At 45.1% G+C, this 20,387-nt stretch overlaps 1 protein-coding gene across 6 annotated transcripts in view; it reads right to left on the minus strand.

Annotated features, from left to right (window-relative positions):
- Positions 1-20,387, minus strand: part of DOCK7 (dedicator of cytokinesis 7) — a 183,281-nt gene that overhangs the window by 145,044 nt on the left and 17,850 nt on the right. For all 6 annotated transcript variants that reach the window (XM_027852763.1, XM_027852759.1, XM_027852758.1 and 3 more), the window contains exons 2-4: positions 16,905-17,010; positions 5,804-5,979; positions 5,385-5,453 (exon numbers count right to left, since the gene is read on the minus strand). In XM_027852763.1, the coding sequence (XP_027708564.1) occupies positions 5,385-5,453; positions 5,804-5,979; positions 16,905-17,010 (351 nt within the window). The remainder of the gene's footprint in view (positions 1-5,384; positions 5,454-5,803; positions 5,980-16,904; positions 17,011-20,387) is intronic.

Here is a 20,387-nt window from a genome sequence, read left to right on the forward strand (position 1 = left end):
ATAATTCAGGAGCAGAGGGTTTAATTCCGTTGTGAAAACTTAATTATGCTTCCAATCAGTAAGTTTTGCTTCTACCCTACTTTTATAAAACTGAAAAATGCTGAACTTCCTTCCCCCCAATGCCTTCTACATTTATAAGAGAATTCCTGACTGCCCGGGCTGCTTAGGGAAGGCTTTGGAGTTAACAAAAGACGTTCCTTACAACCACCCTGGGAAGCAGAGAGTGGAGGAATTACCATCCATACATAACAGCTGAAGGCCTGGAGTCCCAGAAAAAAGAAGTAACACAGGTGACATTATAACCAAATTGGGGGAAATTGGAAAAATTTGCCTGTCAGATCTATCGACAGGAAAGAGTTTATGATCAGACAAGAGGAAGAGAGTAAAATGGACAATTCTGATTACTTTAAATTGAAAAGTTTTTACACAAAACCAATACAATCAAAACTAGAAGGAAAGACAGAAACTGGGGGGGGAAAGCCTTTACAGAAAGTTTCTCTAATAAAGGTCTCATTTCTCAAAAATATAGGGAACTGAGACAAATTTATAAAAATAAGAGTTATTTCCACACTGATAAATGATTAAAGGCTATGAAAAAGCAATTTACAGAAGAAAAAATCAAAGAGTCACATAAAAAATGCTCTAAATCACTTTGATTAGAGAAACATAGATGAAAACAACTCTGAGCTATCACCTCATACCCATCAGATTAGCTAATATGAGAAAAAAGGAAAATGCCAAATGTTGAAGGGGACATAGGAAAATTGGCACACTAATGCACTGTTGATGGAGTTGTGACCTGGTCCAACCATTCTGGAGAACAATGTGGAACTATGCCCAAAGGGTTATAAAAATGTACATACCCTTTGACCCAGCAATACCACTACTAGGTCTGTATCTCAAACAGATCAAAGAAAAAAGAAAAGGACCTATATGTACAAAAATATTTATAGCAGTTCTATTTGTGGTAGCTAAGAATTGGAAATTGAGGTGATGCCCATCAATCAGGGAATGGCTGAACAAGTTGTGGTATGTGATTGTGATGGAATACTATTGTGCTGTAAGAAATGACAAGCAGGATGCTTTCAGAAAAACCTGGAAAGACTTACAGGAACTGGTGCAAAGTGAAGTGAGAAGATCTGGAAGATTATCATACAAAGTAACAGCAATATTATGTAATGATCAACTGTGAAAGATTTGGCTACTCTGATAAAGGCAACAATCCAAGACAATTCCAAAGATTCATAATAAAAATGCTATCCACCTCCAGAGAGAAAACTGATGAACTCAGTGCAGACTGAGGCAATTGTTTTCTCTTTATTTTTCTTTACTTTTTTTTTTCATAACATGGCTAATGTAGAAATATGTTTTGCGTGACTTCACATATATAATAGATATCATATTTCTAGCCTTCTTGATGGGTGGGGGAGTGAATAAAGGGGAGAGAATTTGGAACTGAAAGTAATTGTTGTTGAATTTTTTTAACCTTCCTTTCAAAAGAAATGCCTCCTTTTGTTTCCTCTATTTAAAAAAATCTGTTCCATCAGTTGCACGGAAGGCACTACTACAATAAACACTGTTCGTGGTGAGCAACCAGACACGACTATGCTGAAATCACAGACCAGCATCAAGGTGCTGCCAGTCTCACAGCTTTAAAGCTTCATGGAAAAACTTCTTTTTAAGTTTTATTGAAGCTTTTCCTATTCCTTATCACTTTCATTTTACAGTGACTGCTTCTTGGCACCAGTGCCCCCCACTGCAAAGGAGTCCAGTTAATGAAAGCAAACCTTTGCCTTCTTTAGCACCTAAAATTCCACCTGCTCCAGGAGGAGAAGGGAGATAAGGTTCATTGACACCATCTAAGGCCAAGCCTGATCACTGCACCGATCAGACTTCAGATACTTCTCAAAGTTTTTTTCCATTACATTGTTGTGGTCACTGTATAACATTGTTCTGACTGCTTTTTTCACTCTACCATTTCAAGAAAGTTTTACTACCCAGTTTCCCTAAATTCTTCATATTTACTAATTCTTTTATCAAAATAATAATATTCCTCAACTGAGAAGCAAGCCAATTCCTACGTGAGTAGAGGGAAGAGTATGAATGTGAGATGTTGCAGATTTATCAACTGACTGGATACCAGGCTGCATGTGTAGACATCATCAGCATCATCAACACCGAGATGATCGTTAAGCCCAACAGCAATGCCACAGGCACTAAGGAGACAGTGCAGAGAAAGAAGAAGAGGGCCTAGGACAGAGCACTGTGGAATGCCCACAATGGGGGGGTGGGGGGTGTACCACGGAGGAAGATCCAGACAAAGAGAAGGAGATGGAACCACGGAAGCCAGAGCACAGCATCGCGTAGGCCCAGAGAAGGCGGCCAAGGACGTCGATGTAGGATACACATGGTGAAGTCCTCGGGAGGACTTCCGTGGGAGACTACGAGCAGGACTGAAGTATAAAGTGATAAGAATCAATGGAGGTGAAAACCAGTCAAAGAAAGCAACAACGGAAAACAACCAAGGTGGAAAATGGAAAAAACCTGTGCAGGTTTTCAAGAAAACCTTTTCACCATCACTAACAGTGGATCTGGACTCTAGTGCCAGTTTTTGATGTGCTAAATGACAAAGTGGAAATGTTACTGAAGAAATTAAAGATGGGAAAAGTAAGCAAACTACACCAAGTATAAAGAAAGATGTCTGAGCTTCAGGCAAAGTCACCGAATTCTATTCAAATCCAGCTTCAGATACTAATTAGCTACATGACTGCAGGCAAGTCCTTTAACTTCTGTCTGCCTCAATTTCCTCTGCTGTAAAATAGGAATATTAATGGCACCTGCCTCTCAGGAAGGTTGTGAAGATCCAATGAGATAACATTTGTAAAGCACTTAGCCCAATGCTAGGCACACAGGAGACGCTTAATAAAATCTTCTCCTCGGTTTGGGAGAAACGATCAAGGCATGAAGAAGGGAGAATACCAAAAATTTGGGAAATATCTCAGACTTTATTGTTACCTCCAAGATAAATGAGATACTATCAGTAACTGCCTCCTTTCCTGGCTCTACAAAATTAATATAAAATGAACCAAAATGATGCACTGAAGAACCTACGAGAAAGGATTTGGAAGGCTTCCACAAACTATATGCCACAAAACCCACAACTTTTTAGGCGCACAAAGACTGAGAGATATAGAGAGCATCAGATCTCACAAACCGATGGATGGATGGATGGATGGATGGATGAATGGATGGACAAATGAATGAATGGGCATGTGTGAAGCAGTTTGTAAGTGCCTAGGCCTAAGCTAAGCACTGAGGATAAAAATACAGAACAAGACATCCGCTGCCCTCGAGGAGCCCATATTGGAACAGGGAAGGACAACACCACATAAAAGGGTGGTAGCCAAGGAAACACGCCAGCCAGGAGGTGGTACCTGCCACCGTCACTGAGGATATACAGTGGAAGAGGAATTCCCTATGGAAGAAAAGGCCATCTAGAGGATCCTGTTTGCATACAACATTGTGTGGATTGTATCAAACCCAGGAACACTGTAGGATCTCCTTAAAAAGACCCACAAACAGTCAAATGAGTTTACTCTAACCAACCACAAAGGAAAAACAAAGTGGATGCTGAATGACTGTTATCCATAGTCTGATAAACATGTAGATGGACAACTCAGAGGCTCATCCATCAGTATATATAAGTTAGCCAGGCATGGCAAATATGCAAAGGTGAGCCCAGAATAGAACAAAAGGAAGAAAATGGAGTAGAGCCTTTGGGAACGTAAGCAGGGTTTTTAATGGCCCCAATCACTTCCCTCAAACAAAAAACCATCTTTTTTAGCATGACTATTTTTTTGGTGGGACTATATGGCTGCAGGACATGAAGTACCAGTCTCAGGGTCACCCCAAGAACAAGAGAGAGGTACACAGTGGCATGAGCAGAAATACTACGTTACCAACAAAGAGTTTTGTTGAATTTAAAGAATGTCATCAGAGAAATGTATCATTGGCAAAAAAGATGGGACCCATAGCAAGGAGGGACAATCAATGAACAATCTATGTGCTCCACGGGTATGACGGTAAGGTCTGAGAAGGTACAAGTCCTCAGCACATTGGGTGGAATCCCTATGGCAGATTTATGAGAAGACCTGGACGCCAGTGGCACGGGACAAGCAGGTAAGGAGGGGCTGCAATTTGCATTTTTGGAGGGAGGACCCACCCTGATGAGAATACAAATCCACAGGGGGTGTATGTATGATCAGGGTGTAAAAGGCTAATTGGCAATTAAATAATACCATCCACAACACAGGTTAAAAAATGCATTGTTTAATTTGGTGCTAGAGTTCCAAGATCTTAGTTTATGTGAATACCTTTACACTCATTTTTAATTATTACTCTGAACAAAATTACATTGGTATTAAGTGTAATTTACAAATAACTACACTGAATGAGAAGAGGAAGGTTGTGTTGAAAGTGAAAGGTCAGCGAGCAAAGACTAGAATTCAGCCCATACCTCACAGAATATGTTGCGTATTTCATTTAGGTACGCAGCCTCTTTAAGAGGGCTTCCAGTTAGACTCCAACCATAAATATATACAAGCCAGTATCGTTGGGTCTAAACACACACATATGTCAGCAGTAACTACACCTCTGATTTACACCCACACCCACACACACACCCCTCCTCCTGGATTTCACCCTTCTGCTCAATAGCTAAGAGATGATGGTTCACACATCTGTCAAAGCTGCAAGTTAATAAAAGTAGCTCTTCTTTGCCATCGCCTACAGCCCGTGTTTTTAATCAGTCACTGAAAAAGCATGTCAGCAGTGCCCCCAAGGGGTGCTTGGCACCCCACAAAACCCAATAAATTGTGACAACCAGCCCAAGAGCAGGATAGTAACCTTTTCAGGACGTGCCTCCAAAGGGACGGCTCCACACGTCATGGCGGTTACTGTCAGTTCCCTCACTCTCTTAAAATGATTCAAGCAGCACACACTAAGAGCTTGACATGTCATCTCCTCAGATTACAACCAGGAGTCCTCCTCAGAAAGGGGTGGAAGCAGGGGTGGGGGTGGGAGCGGAGGAGAAGGACCCGCGGACACAGACATTTCCTTTCCTTCTGTGCCCGCCTCTGGGGTGGTCTTGGCCCTGCTCTAGCATCTGCCTGTAAGGGGGAATTCTATCAGTGGCGAAGGGAAGTGAATGGGGAAGTGATGGTGACGAAGCAAAAAGGACTCACTAAGGGAGCTTTTGTTAAAATGTTCCATTTCCTCCTCTGCTGTTTTTGTCAGGAGTTTTCCAAATCGCAAGGCTTTTAGTAACTGAGCCTGAGCTACTGAAGCGGCGACTGCAGACAGACACAAAGCACCGGGGAACTTACTTTCTGTTCACAATGGCCCAGTCTTCAGTATAGCTCCTTACACAGTCTCTAACATGCGGGTCCATTTCACTGTTTAAGAAGAAAATCCATTAGTGCTGCAGTCAGGAAGAAAAGTACTCGGATATCAAGGCTCCTTCACCCCTAGCCCACCCCACCCACTTGACAGGCTGGTGAAACCTATGGAACCCTTCCCTGAATCATGTTTTTAAACATATAAACATAGGTTTACAAAGCAAACAAACCATATTGAAATAGTTACCAAAATATTTTTTAAAAACAAATTCACAGATGCCTTGTTAAAAGCCCTTACTTTGTATGACAGTATCCATTAGTGACACAATCGAGGAAGCGGGGCCCCATTACAGAAGGAAGCAACAAATTCCCATAACCCAGCCTGGGTCACCTGAAGACTTCCTCACCTCTCTTCAGGTACAGCTGACACAAGGGTTCGACAGTCCCTGGGATTGTAAACAACTTCGATGTCATCTGGGGGAAATTCAAGCAAATCCCGTAAAGGCCCAGACTCCACAGCTAGGGGATGAGTGATTAAGTAATCTTCCAAATCCACTGGGTCCACAGCTTCGGTAAGGGGAACCTTAAAAAAAAAGTCATAGAAGACATTTGAATGAGGACAATAATTAAGCTAAATTTTCTTCTGGATCTCAACAGCTCCTTGAACAGATCCCAGGGCTGATCCCCCAACTCCTGCCCATGAAGGAGACATTTTATCCTGCTGGCAGACCTCCATATTCCTCCCTAACTCCTGCAGACCCCAAGTCTGCCATCACAGAATCTCAGCAGCATGAGGGCCTTTGAAGGGCCTCCAGTCTAACCCATGCTTGAACCCTCCCAATCTAGAGACCCCCTCTGCTAGAAACACTCAGCACGGCCCCTATTCATGCCTGTTCCTGAAATCCCAGGCTTCAACTCAGTCGAGCACTTCTGCAGCAACCCACACACCATGGCACTTCCTGCAAGACATGAAAGACTGGAAGCCAAGTGGACACCTGAGAACCTGCTTCCTCTCAGTCAAACTGGCAACTTTCAGCTGCTCTGGCATGAAGGGGATTGGGATCCTCTTAGGCATCCCAGAACACAGAGTGATAGAGCTCTGTTTGTTGACTGCTAGGTACCTACTTCCAACTTAACATCAATCCATTAAGGCCCATTAAGGATTCCTGTAAGGCCCACAGCTGATCTCCACAGCTCAAAGAACAGTCCTGTCCCCTTGTCTCCCAGCTGCCATTTCTTCATTATATTACTTCCTCATTGCCCTGCCTTCCCCCACCACCCCAAGCCTCCTCCCCTTGAGGGTGGTAGGACATGCATAATAAAAGGCCTAATGTTTCCTGCATGCAGCTCTGTTCTGATTCTTTGTTACACCCAAGCACAGAACGTTACATTTATCTCTGTTATAGTTTATTAGGTTCCACTCATTCTTCTAAGATGTCCACCCTTTGGGATGCTGACCATGGAGTGCATTATCTGTCCTTCCCAGCTTGGTGCACTCTGCAGATTTGATAAGCTTCATCTAGCGCATCCACCCCAAAAGGGGACAGCAAGGACCAAGGACAGCATCCCTGGAGCAGTGCACTGGGGACCATCTGAATCCCTCTCGTCATCGAGGCTCTATCTATCTCATCCAAAAGGCTGTTGTGTGCTTTTAATTAACCTTAATGACTACATTATTCATTCATTTAACTATAATTGTTTTGTATCTGTAAAGAAAGCATGGCATAAAATAGAGTACTGGAATGGGGGCCAAGAAGATGCCAGTTCAAGTCCAGAACATGGTACAAAGAACTTGGGTAAAAGTGAGAAGGCACCTAGCACCACGTGATGTGCCAGGACTTCCCTCCCAAGTTGTCTGACAGCCTCTATCTGGCCCTGCTGGAGGGCGTCCTCAGATCCAGGCCTGACTACACAGAGATCCTTCTGGGACTCCGGTACTAAGCTTCTGCTTCATTAGAAGAAGCAATGCTCTTCTCCAAGTTGAAAGGGACCCAGGAGGCCATACAGTCTGCCCAGAACAGCCTCTTATAACACACTGGACAAGTGGTGATGGGGTCTCTGCTGCCCCTTCTCCCAGCTGGGAAGCTTCCATAAGAATTACAGCAAGCCTAAATTGGTCTCTGTATGACTTCCATTTAGTTCTGCTCTGGGGCCATCTGTAAGTTGCTTTTCAAAAAAGTTTTCATTCTGCAATCACCAAAAACATTTTTCCAAATACAAAGCTGAGCAGAAAAGGAGGATTATATGTGAAACATCAAATCTCTATTATATGAAGCCTGCCTTTTTAAGTATATAATAAATTCAACATGTTATTTTCAACACTGTCCCACTTGTCTATGTTTCTGTCTAAAGTTGTTTTCTCCTGTAAATTTTACAGACTTTTTTTTCTTTCTTTCCTTCTTTTTTGAAGGGACACGATCATTAGCTCCTCACTCTCCCAACAATAAAGGAGAAACACACGATCCCAGTAATGAAGACGCAGAGAGGAGCGAAACAAACCACCGGCGGCCTTGTCCAGGGACGTCTCCTGCGTTCAGCCCCTGAGCATGTCTCATCGTCAGCGTCCTGCAATCAGGGACAACCACTCCGGGTTCCCCTGGTTCTGCTCATTGGCCTCTCTGTCGGCTCATTCAAGTCTTCCGAGGTTTTTCTGAACTGTGCTATTCCATTCCATTCGTACGCCATAATTTATTCAGCAGTTCCCTGATTGATGGGCACCCGCTTTCTTTCCAGTTACAAAAGGTACTGATCCGTACTTTTGTATATTTGGGTCTTTCTCCTCTTTTCTGGACCTCTCTGGGGTATAGGGCTGGTAAGGTCTCACTGGATAAAAGGGGATACAGGGCTTGGTCACCTTTGACATATCCTTCCACACAGCTTCCAAAATGACTGGACCAAGTCACAGCTGCACCCACAGCATACCAGTGTGCCTGTCTGGGGCACGTCACCTGATCTATAAGGTGATCTACACGGCTGCCACCTCAATGCAGGCCCTCATCACCCCACCGCTAGACGACCGCAACGGAGCGCTAGCTGGCCTCTGACACAAACCTCTCCCCATTCCAATCTATCCTCTACTCAGGGACCAAAAGTGATGTTCCTAAAACATTAGGTCTACTACATCACTCCAACAATTCCCCTCCGTTTGTCTTTTAAAGCCGTTCACAACCTGGCTCCCTCTTACTCTTTACTCCCCACCACATTAAGGAGCTAAGGGATACAGTGAAGACAGTGCTGGGGCTGGAGTCAGGAAGACGAGTTCAAATCCAGCCTCAGGCAATTACTACCTACTACTGTGACCCTGGGTTAAGTCACTTAACTTCTGCCTGCCTCAGTTTCCTCAACTATAAAATAGGGATTATAGCACCTTACCACTCCTCCTGGGTCATTACGAGGATCAAATGATTTAACATTTGGTTTAAAAAAAAAAACAAAAAACCACACCAACACTTAGTATAGTGCCCGGCACACAGGAGGTGCTTAATAAGTGCTCTTCCTTTTCCTTCCCTGATCCAGACACACTCTCTCTTCCCCCCCAACTCCACTACTCTCTAGGACATGACATGGCCTCTTCCCACTCTGTATCTTTTCACTGACAGCCCCCCATGCCTGGAATGCTTCCTCAAGGACTTATTTCAAATCCCACATTCTGCAGGACCCTTTCCCCAAGATAATCTAGTGCTCCTTCCTGCCCTCTGAGATTATTTCCCACTCCCACTGTGTATACAAAGCTACCTTCCTGTTGTCTCCCCTGTTAGAACATGAGGGCCTTATAAGCAGCCACCATATTTTTATCTTTCTTGGTATTCCCAGTAACTGGTACACAGTAAGCGCCTAATAAGTGTTTGCTGACTATCCTATCTCAGCCCTTCAAACAGCTGTCCTTTAACTTTTTATCACCTCTGAGATTCTGACAGCTGTTAGGCAGAAGCGCAGGGTGGATTTAATTTGAATTTCCTAATCATTAATGATTTGGAACCTTTTTTTCATGACTGTTGAATGTCTGAATTTTCTGCCTTTCCGTGGTGGGGAGGGTTGTCATTCTTAGATACCTGGATCACAGAAATCAATCCGTCCCCAAGTTTTTATTAAGTACCAAGTATGGGCCAGGCACTTTGCTAGGCATGCTGGGTAGAAGTACAGTGAATTAAACAATCCCTATTAAAAAGGAGCTTCCATTGTCCTGCGGAAGACAATTACATATAAAAATGCTGGCAGCATAAATATCACATGAATAAGTACAAACATATGCAGCACTGGTAAACAGCAGGTAGTCTGGCACGTGCAGTTGGGGGAATCGTGAAAGGCCTCACGCAGAAGAGGGGGCCGGAGAGCTGTGCCTTAAAGGGAGGGAGAAGTGGGCTCCAGGCAAGAGGGACGGCCAGTGCAAAGGACAGGAGAAACCGAGGGAAGGTCAGAGTGGCTGGAGCAGAGTGTGCAGGAGGAGGAATGCCATCTCTGTCCACTGAGGTTAGAGATGGGGGCAGGCTGCAAAGCCCAGCGCAGGAGTTTGGATCTGATCCCGGGGCACTACGGGAGCCAGACACGAGTGTAAGGAAGGTTCCCGCGGCAGCCCTTCGCAGGACGGAGCTGAGAGGTGAGACGCCTGAGGAGGAGATGCTAATTAAGAGTCAAGTGAAGTCAAATCCACAAGCATCTTATTTGGCATCTACTATGGGTCTTGTGCTGGGCACTGTTGGGTGATGCAAAGAAAGGCATAAAAACCAAGGGGCTCAGCCTAACGAAAGAGACAACAGGCAAAAACTACGCATGAACAAGAAGCGTACACGATAAATTAAAAACAGCTTCTTGTAGACAGTAGGATTTTAGCGGGACCTTGAACGAAGCCACGAGACAAAGGCCACTGCAATAATCCAAGTAAGAGGCACTGAAGGTGGTGGTGATGCTGGGAAGGTGGACATGGCAGGATCTGACAACTGACAGGATGTGTGTGCATGGAAGGACAGTGAGGAGTCCTGGACAAGCTCAAGATAGTGAACCTGAGACCCTGAAAGGATGGCAGCACATCCAGGAGAAACAGGGAAGTCTGCAAGAGGGTGCAGTTTGGGGGAAAGACCATACGGATAGTTTCAGACACGTTGAGCTTACGATATCTCTGAATACCCACTTGGAAGGGGCTAAGATTTTTGTCCAATTATAAATTTTCTTATAATTTTAACTTCATTTCAAAACTTTCAATTTCATATAATCAACATTGCACCTTCTATGATTTTCTCCATGTCTTGTTTGGTCATGAATGCTCCAACTATACTTACAAATGGCTTTTTCTTCCTTGCTCCTCTAATTTACGGTGTGACCATTTTTCTATGTAAATTGTGTGTTTCGGTACATGGTATAATGTGTAGGTCTACTTGCCGTCCAGGTCCTCTCTGTCACTCTAGTCTTTCAGTTTATCAAACATCATATCACACTGTTTGTTGCTTCTGAATGGTCTGTATTAAATCTAATCCACTGATTAACCTCACTATTTTTCAGTCAGTACCAAACAGTTGTGACTAGGACTGCTCTGTAGTACAGTTGGAGATTAGCCTCCCTTCCTTCCAATTTTTTTCATTATTTACCTCGAGAATCTTGAGTTTTGTTCCTCCAGATGAATTTTGCCCTTTTTTTCAGTTATCCAAAGTCATCTTTTATCAGTCTGATTGGTATGGCAGTAAGTAAATTAATTCGGTGGCACAGTCATTTAGTATAGTCGCATGGCCTAATCATAACAACCTCTCCCCATTCACTTAAGTCTACCTGTCTTTATGTAAGAGTAACTTCTAACTGTATTCATAGAATTCTTGGGTATAGTTCCTAATATTTTTATATTTGTAATTATTTTGAATGAAATTCCTTTCCACCGCTTCCTGTTGGGTTTCGTGGGTAATATATAAAAAGACATAGTTAATCTGAGTTTGTTTTATATCTTGCTACTTTCCTCAAGTTACTATTTCGATTAAATTTTAAATAACTTTGTAGAGTTCTTGATTGGATCATCTGCAAAAGGCAACAATTCTATTTCTTTTTTCTCTGTGATTATTTCCTAAGCATCTTTTTCCTGTCTTACTGCAAGAGCGTGCATTTCTAGCATCATGTCAAATAACAGTGATAATAATAGTAGCATGAGTAAGTGCTTACTACAAGTTAATTGATTGATTGATAATGGACATGTTTACTTTTCCTTGAATTTTAATAGAAAGGCCTCTAACTTATCTTCATTAGATATAAGTTAGGCTCTCTTTTTTCTCCCTGAAGATAAATACTACTTACTATGTTAAGAAAAGGTCTATTTAGTTCCACGCTTTTTGGTGTTTTTATCAGAAATGGATATTGAATTTTGCCAAATCTTCTTCTACATCTACTGAAAAAACACACTTTGTTCTATTTATAGTTCTCTTAATATTGACTAAATCTATAAATCCTACCTGTAAATAGTATACAATCTTTCTGAAACATTCCTGTCGCCATTTGCTAATATTTTACTTACAATTTTTGTAGATTTTTACAACAGATTTTTTTCTATAATTTTCTCCTGACTTTGTCTCTCCCTGATTTAGGTTATTGAAACCATAATTGTATGATATAATGAATCTGGGAGGATCCCCTCTTTTCCTGTTTTTGCAAACAGATTATGTAAAATTGCAATTAATTGCTCTTTTAAAGTTTCATAAAACTCACTTGTAAATCCATTTGATTCTGGGATCTTTTTATTTGGGAGTTCATTTATTATTGCTTGATCAGTTTCCTTTTCTGAAACTGGGTTATTTAAATGTTGTATTCCTTGTTCTGTTAACCTGGACATCTTGTATTTTTCAGGATTCATCCATCTCCTTTAAACGATCGATTCTGTTGGAATATAATTGGGCAAAGGTGTTTCTAATAGTTTCCTTCATTTCTTCTCCATGTGTGGTGATTTTTCCTTTTTCATTTTTCATACTGGCAAGAGAAAACTGGTTAACGGTTCATCAATTTTGGTTTTTAAACTAATTGTATTTATCAATTTAAGATTCCATCTGGTAACACTGTCTCTTTCCAGTCTCACCCTTCGTGTGTGTGCGTGCGCGCATACGTACATATATACATATACACACACACACATACATACATCCCTCACAGCTGCTACAGTGATTCCCTAAAGCACAGGTATAAAGACAACAGTAACCAGCATTTACAGAGCATCTACTATGTGCCAGGCACTGTGCCACGCAGCATAAATATCATCTCCTTTGATTCCCACAACAACCCTGGGAGGTGGGAGCTATTACTATTCTCATTTCACAGATGAAGATACAGACAAGTAGAGGTCGAAGTGACTTGTCCAAGGACACACAGCGACTAAGTGTCGAAGGCCAGATCGGAACTTCCCAGCAGAACCTGGGCTGAGCCAGGTAACTTCCCTACTTACTAGCGGCATCCACAGCTCCCTCCCACCTAGGCTAGGATCAAAGATCAATGGCTTTGTCACCTTGTAAAGCTCTCCAGGGCATGGCCCCGACCTGGCCCCAGTCTTACTTCTTATGCTTTTGCTCCCCTACTGACCCCGGCAGTCCAGACTGGCCCTGCCAGGCCTTGCCACTCTTCCTTGCACTGAGGACACTGCCCTCATCTCCAGGCCCTCACACTGTCCACCCTTTCAGAGGCCAATGTTTGTGAATCCGTTTCAGAAAGTGCTACTGTGCCCTCTGTAGTCTGCCATAAGGGAACTGAAAAAAGGGAAAAGCCGCTAAGTCTGTGGGTGAATGATACTGGGGTCCCAGGCCCAGGGCAGGAGTTCCTGGGAGGGGGCTCAGAGACGGCAGGTGGCGCCTCTCCCTTGTTTACCATGGGTTCCTCTGACATCTCTGCCCTCCTCTCTCCTGCGCTTCCTGAGTTCTTTCATGGCCACTCTGTTAGGAAAAGGTCCTATCGTCAGAAATCATGTTTTGCCATAAAGAGTCATATGCCAAAAAGTGCATTCCCAGCAATCTTTCTTGCGAGATGACTGTTTGACCCCATCTCCCATAACATTCACAGCTCCGCCTCACAAGAATATTGAGCTGTGAAAGATGAGGCCTGGTTGCACTAACTCATGTACAGATTGTCTCCCCCACAGCCTCACCAGAATGTAAGCTCCTTGCGGGCTGGGCCCGTTCCATTTTGGTCTCTTTATCCCCACTTCCTGGGAGAGCTGGCCACCCAATATATACAAAGAAAGCCAATGAGCTCTAACTTATTACCGCCACGCAGATCAAGCTGGCCCCCTTCTAATGCACGGCCTCCCTACTCCCCGTCCTGGGGCAAGGCAGCTGTGGTTAACACCGCTCCTTTTCAGGAGATGCTCCTGAGCCTCTGCTTTGCTCTGCCCTAGAGGGATGGAGCCCATCAAGCCTGACCATCGTATTTGTGACACAAAACTAAATTCGACACAAATGAAAGCAGGTTATTTGCCCTGTGCAGGCAGGCCCTTCAGAGACAGCCGCTCCCTCTCCTACTTCCCGATCCAAATGCATCCGAGGCAGAGGAGTCTACCAGAGACCCAAGACCTCCACCCAGCGGAGAAAGCGCCAGCGCAGGCAGTTTGGGGATATTTCAAATCACTTATTTAAGCAACTCATAAATATGAAGGATTCACATTGAAACTTGGTACTCCATCGAGAGCTCATGCCCCGGGAAGCTCTGACTCTTTCTATCTAGCCCCAGAGGTCGGTACTTTCTCAGGCCATTCCCCCCACCCCCACCCACTCATAAAATCTGGCCATTTAAACTGTTGAGTTCTTGTTCTGGTTATTGGGGTATTTTCTATTTTCACAGGTAGTTAACCATTTCATCGAAACTATTAGTTTTTTGGCATACGATTGAGCAAAATAATTTCTGATCATTTCCTTTATTTCTATCAGGCAGTCAAGAAATATTAAGGGCTTCCTGTGGCTGTGGGATGTTCCTGGAAAGGTGTCCTACAAAAGGTGGGATCTGGCTAAATCTTGAAGGAGGCCAGGGAAGATGAGAGAATTTAGGCTGGGGGGGGGGGCAGTAACTAGCCATTAGGGATTGGTTTTTCATATGAGCAATTTATTTTTCCTCTTTAAAAAAAAATCAGATGACAAAACCATTTATTTTGTTCGTTTATTATTCAAAAAAGCTCATAATTTTCATTAATTCTTAAGTTTTTGGCTTCCCATTTTATTAATTTCCTCTGATTTCCAGATCTCTATTTTAGTGTTTAGCTGAGGCTTTGATTTGTCCCCTTTTTACTATTTTCAGTCACGTGCTTCATTCACTGATGAAGTGTTGAGCAATCATCGCCCGAGGAAGGCCTGCTGTGACTGTCCCACAGAAGTATCCTCTCATCAGCTCCCATGCATTGAACAACCACCTCTGTGCTGACGTTCCTACCCCAAACTCTCCGCTGACCTCCAGACTCGCAGCCAATGGCCTTTCGGACACCTCAAACTGGGTGTCTAGCAGACGTCTTAAACGTAACATCTGTAAAACTAAACTCGTTACCTCTCCCTCCAAACCCTCCCCTCCCCTAATTTCCCTATTACTGAGCAGAGCAGCACATCTTCCCAGACCCTCAGGCTCCCCCACATCCACGCTGTCGCCGAGGCCCAGGCCCGGTGATTTCTCATTTGGATTACTGGATTACAGCAGTAGCTATGAGTGCGGCTGCCTGCCTCAAGGCTCTCCCCTCTCTGGTCCTTCTGGCATTCAGCTGCCTAAAGCGCAGTCCAACCATGTCACACCCTTGCCCAGACTCCAGGGGCTCCTTGTCACCTTCAGCATCTCGCTTCGTTGAGAAGGGAAGGGGCCACACGCCGTGAGTTTCTTCTGACTTCTCTGTATCTCAGAGCACCCTGACACCACACCCATGTCTCTCCTCTGGTCTGAGATGAAGAGGCCTTTCTCCCCAAGGCCGAAGGCTCTCTATGGGACCTTACCACACACAGAAACTTTAAAAACTAAAGAGATGACTTGATATGAGGCAACAGGAAGCAATGAGACCAAACATGAATCCTTCTCTTTGGCCCTGGCAGCCCTAACTTAACTGGCCAGTATTACTACGTTACACTTCAATCGCCCCCCCTGTATTCTAAAGCCCTCCCAGACTGCCCTCTTGCTGTTCTTCCCATAGGACACGCCATCTCCCATCTCTGCACCTCTGCACTGGCAGTGTCTCATGCCTGGAAAGCACTTGCTCTCCTCATTGCTGCCTCTTAGAATTCCCACTTTCCTTGGTGAATCAGCCCCAACATTTCCTTCTACATGAAATCTTTCTTGACCCCTCCTCGGCTAGGACTGTCCTCCCCACCCACCAGATTACCTCGTGTCGATTCTACAATATATATATTTTGCCTAGACAGGTCCATTCCCAAAAGAGCATCAGTTCCTGGAGGGCAGGGACTATTTCATTCTTGTCTGCGCCCCCTCGGCACCTCGCACAAAGCCTGGCACGAAGCAAATGCTGAAGAAACGCTTTGTGACCAATCTGCCTCCGTGAAAAACAGAGTATCCTGGCTTTGTCAGCAGCTGATGTGAGTCAACTTCACTGACCTTGCAGGACTTCCATCCGAGACTGAGCAACTCCCTTGTTGGCAGCTGCCATCTATCTCCAATACCATTTATCTTGGAACACCACCAGGATAGCATCAAGTGATGGGACGAAATCCAACCCACAAACCAAACGGTAGGTAACAGAGTGGGCGGACACGACAGCTCCAAGCACAATCGTCTAACACGCGATGATTCGCAGAGGCACGAGTATTAAGATCGTGTAAACAGAATCCAATTCATCTATCATGGTCAACCCGCTGGTGAGCCTCGTCTCAGCCTTACATAAAGGCACTTTCTTGGGCCAAGAGAAGAATTTGCTGGCATACTTTCCCATAGGCTGCACTAAACAACTTTTGCTGTGATTCTGTTCAGTAGTATTTGAGAGAATACATCAGAATACACCGGAATCTAAATATGTCTGTGTCTTTAAAAAGCAACGAATATCAGCATCTACCATTTTACTGGAATTGCCCAAGTATCAGAAAGACCTAACTTCTAATATACTTTCTATACCTGTTACTAATCAATTTACAAGCTCAATATTTTGTATTAGGCAAAATTTGCTCCAAACTTCTACCCTCCTTTCATAGTTGTTTTTCATGCCTCTTTACAGGAGGGATACCTAACAATGAGATTGTGTGAGTGTGAGTGTGAGTGAGTGAGTGTGTGTGTATGTGTGTGTGTGTCTGTCTGTACACATGGAGAGAGACGAGTGGAGAGATGAAGTGAAGGGCACTGGGGCTCCAAGTGTTGAGAGTGACGTCCCTGAAAGAAGGAAAAGAAAGGCCCTTCGGGTCAGCTGCACCCTCACCTTCCCTGGAGTCACACTTGAGCTGCAGAAGGAAGGTCCACGGCACTGGGGCAGGCCCCGGCCAGAGAGCCTTTCCTCCTAGTTCAGATGCCCAGGACTGGTAAAATGCTTCCAACCCCGTCAGCGACGTGCCACAACTGAGCCCATTTCGATGTGCTACTTACACTGGCGTGGTGGGAAACATTGCCCACGAGGCTGAGGTTCTTGAGAAGCTGAGGCGAGCCGCTGTACTGGCCTGAGATCTGTTTCCTCACTTCAGCCGCCACCGTTCTATGGAAGGAAGGCAAGTCACAGATTAGAAAAACTTGTACAGGTAGAAAAAGGAATGTTGGGGATGGTTATTTTACACCAATGTTTGTGCAAAATTAACCACAATTAACTCAAATATGGTTCTGAGAGAGGAATACAAGGCAACAGAGAAATAAATAACAGTGGGACACAGCGCCACTTCCACAGCTAAGTAGTGGCTCACAGAGAGAGCACTGTTCAACTCCCGCCTCGGGCACATAGGAGCTGCGTGGCCTTGGGCAAGTCACCTAACCTCACTCAGCCTCAGTCTTCTCATCTGTAAAATGGGGGTGATAACTGCACCTACTTCACAGGGTGCACATGAGGATCAAATGAGATAATTCATTCAAGTGTTTTTGCAAACTTAAAGCACTGGATAAATGTTAGTTATTGCTATTATCACTGTGGCTGTTCAGCCATGCCTGATGATCCACGACCCCACTGAGGTTTTCTTGGCCCTGCAGTGGTTGGCCATTTCCTTCTTTTATAGACGAGGAGACGAAGGCAAACGGGGGAAGTGACTTGCCCAGGGTCACACAGCTTGTAAGTGTCTGAGGCTGGATTTGAACTCAGGAAGATGAACCCTGGCACTCTGCACTGCGGCACCACCTCGCGGCTCCCATTATCATTACCCCAAACCTATAAGTGAACTGATTCTTCGGAATAAAAAAAAGCAGAGAGACAGTGAATTCACTTTTAGACTTGCTGAATTTGAGATGTCTACGGGACGTCCAATCTGAGATGCTCAATAGGCAATTGAAGGTGTGAGAACGGAAATCAGCAGAGAGGTTCGAGCGTCATCCTCACAGAGATGGCGACTAAGTCCACGAGAGCTGCTGAGATCGCCAGGGAAAGAGCACAGAGGGAGAGGAGAGGCCGAGGACAGAGCCCTGGGGCACCCACTGTTAGCCGGTAAACCCCGGATGAAGATCCCACAAAGGAGACCAGGAAGAGCGGTCAGCAGAGTGGTGTCCAGAAGGCCCAGAGATGAGGGTGACGGATGGTATCAAAGGTTGCAGAGGTCAAGGATGAGGTCTGAGAAACGGCCACTGGCTTTGGCAAACAAGAGAGGGCTGCTTCGGCAGAATGAGGAGGTCTGAAGCCAGACTCAGAGCTAGGCAGGGAGGGAGAGGAGGTGAGAGGAGAGTGGCAGAGGGCATCCGGGTGACGACAGATGAGGACGAGGAGAGAAGAGGCAGCTCACAGGGAGTGGTCACCATTTTTTCTGTAACAGACGAGGCCAGGTTCTCTGCTGAGAGGCTGGGGGGAAGGGCAGCCATGGGAGCCTTGGGCGGGGGGGATGAAAAGCTTTGAAAGAGTCGCTGTGAGAGCTGGAGAATGAGGAGACAATGTGGGTGTAGGGGGACTGCCTGGCAGCAGGGAGGGCCCAGCTGGGTCTGGGTAACTGGTCTCTAGTGGCCCCAGTCAGAACAGCGGCGTGGTTTTCTCCACCCTAGTTCAGCAGCACGTGTGTAGGAGCGAAGGCCACACGTGGTGGAAGTGACCCTAGCCTAAGGTTTGGCTGGACGGGAACAGTACGATGTGGGGACAGGATTCTAGGCCTTCAAGGGAGTGTAGAGTTGGCGTGCTTGACCCAGGGGTCAGAATGGGGACAGAAGGAGGGGAAGGGATCTGAGGTCATGGCGTGGAAGAGGAACAGGGATGCTAACGGCTTGTGATCATCTGAGGGAATTTCAGAGTTTGTGGAAGTGGGGCATGTGTGGGTGGGGATGGCCATCTCTGCGTGTGGCTGAGATGGAAGGGCGGGCCATCTGAGAACCATAAAGGATTGACCCTGTGCATGCTCATGTCCCCAGGTCGGAGGAGGAAAGAAAGACTGTTCGCCAGCTACTGAGCTCACGAGCAAACAGGAGTACCACCATGGAGGTCCGTAGACAAAATCTACCAGAATTTAGACCAGGAAGAAAGTGTGGACAGAGGGGTTACTGAGTGATAGTGGTAAGTAAAGGGAGACCCTGGCCGTGGGGCTGGGAGCAGGGGGGATTCCTAGGCCCCCACCTTGGTGAGTGAGTCCGGGGGAATGTGTGAAAGTGCGGCCGAGGCTAGAAAGGGTGTCCAGGACAGCTGGGTCGTCAGGAGGGAGCCAAGTCACAGTGACAGCTCGAAGATGGAAGGGGGGGATGTTTGTGACCTAGGGAACAAGCATTCCAGAGAGCACTGAGGAAGGACTGGCTTCTACAACAGGACACGGGAGGAGGGCAGTAGGCAGCGGGAGGCAGGGAATCAGTTCTTCAAGGAAGTGCTTCATAAGTATTAAAGCGCTATATTATTATTCAACTCAGCTGAAACGGCATCATTTTAAATGCAGGCTATCTGGTCACCCACGCTGCCTCTGTCCTTGCCCAGAAGGTCCCACAAGCACTTACATCCAAATGAGGAGACATCGAGTTACCACCTGGGTTCAAGTTTATTTCCTTTTTATTATGAATTTAACAATCAATAAAAACAAACACTTCAGTATTTGAGGAATAAGAAAGAGGACTGTATAAGAAATAGTGAATTTCTGCTACATATGGTTTAAATTTAACAAGGTAGTCAAATAAATTTGCTCTTCTGTCTTCCTTTCTGACCTTTTTTCTTCTATGCATTAAAAACAATTTGTATTGATGTCCTTTCATTTCTACTTCTATTATCCATTAAGTCCATAAGAAGCCTTCCACAAACACACCAATGCATCGGCCACGTCTGGCATCTGGGTACCAGCTGGTGGTCATTAGAGCAGGAAGCGACCTCAGCGATGACAGGGCCAAATCCAAACTCTTCTGTTTGCCAATTAAAGCCCTTCACACGTTGGCTCGCTTTGTCGGACGGGACTTCCCTTCACATACTCCTGATCTGGTCAGACTGAGTGCCTGGATGTTCCTCACACCCAACACAAGGCATCTCCAGCCTCCACACCTTGATACAGGCCATTTTCAAGGCTACCTCTGTTTCCTGCAGAGCTCAGCTCAAGCATCACCTTCTATATGAGGCCTTTGCGCATCTCCCCAACAGCTAGTGCCTCACCCAAAAAAGTCTCTTTTACTGAAGTATGTAAGTTGTCTACGGTGTATGTATGTGTGAGGGTCAGCACGACATGGTAGCCAGAAAGCTGCATTCCGAGTCAGGAAGGACAGAAGGGGCTCACGACCATCTCAGACACATGCTAGCTCTCCAGGACGCCAGCATCGCTGAACTCTCGGCCCTCCACCGGCAGTGACAAACCCAAACAGAAGGCGGCCACTCGACCATACAAAAAGATCCCTGTGGGCCACAGTGGCTTAGAAAACCACATGCTATTTTTAAAAATATTATCTTTTAAAAATTATTATTCATTTTTAACATGTTTTAAATGTTGG

The sequence above is a fragment of the Vombatus ursinus genome, unplaced genomic scaffold (genome assembly GCF_900497805.2).
Source record: "Vombatus ursinus unplaced genomic scaffold, bare-nosed wombat genome assembly UNPS02009824.1, whole genome shotgun sequence".
Classification (NCBI taxonomy): Eukaryota; Metazoa; Chordata; class Mammalia; order Diprotodontia; family Vombatidae; genus Vombatus; species Vombatus ursinus.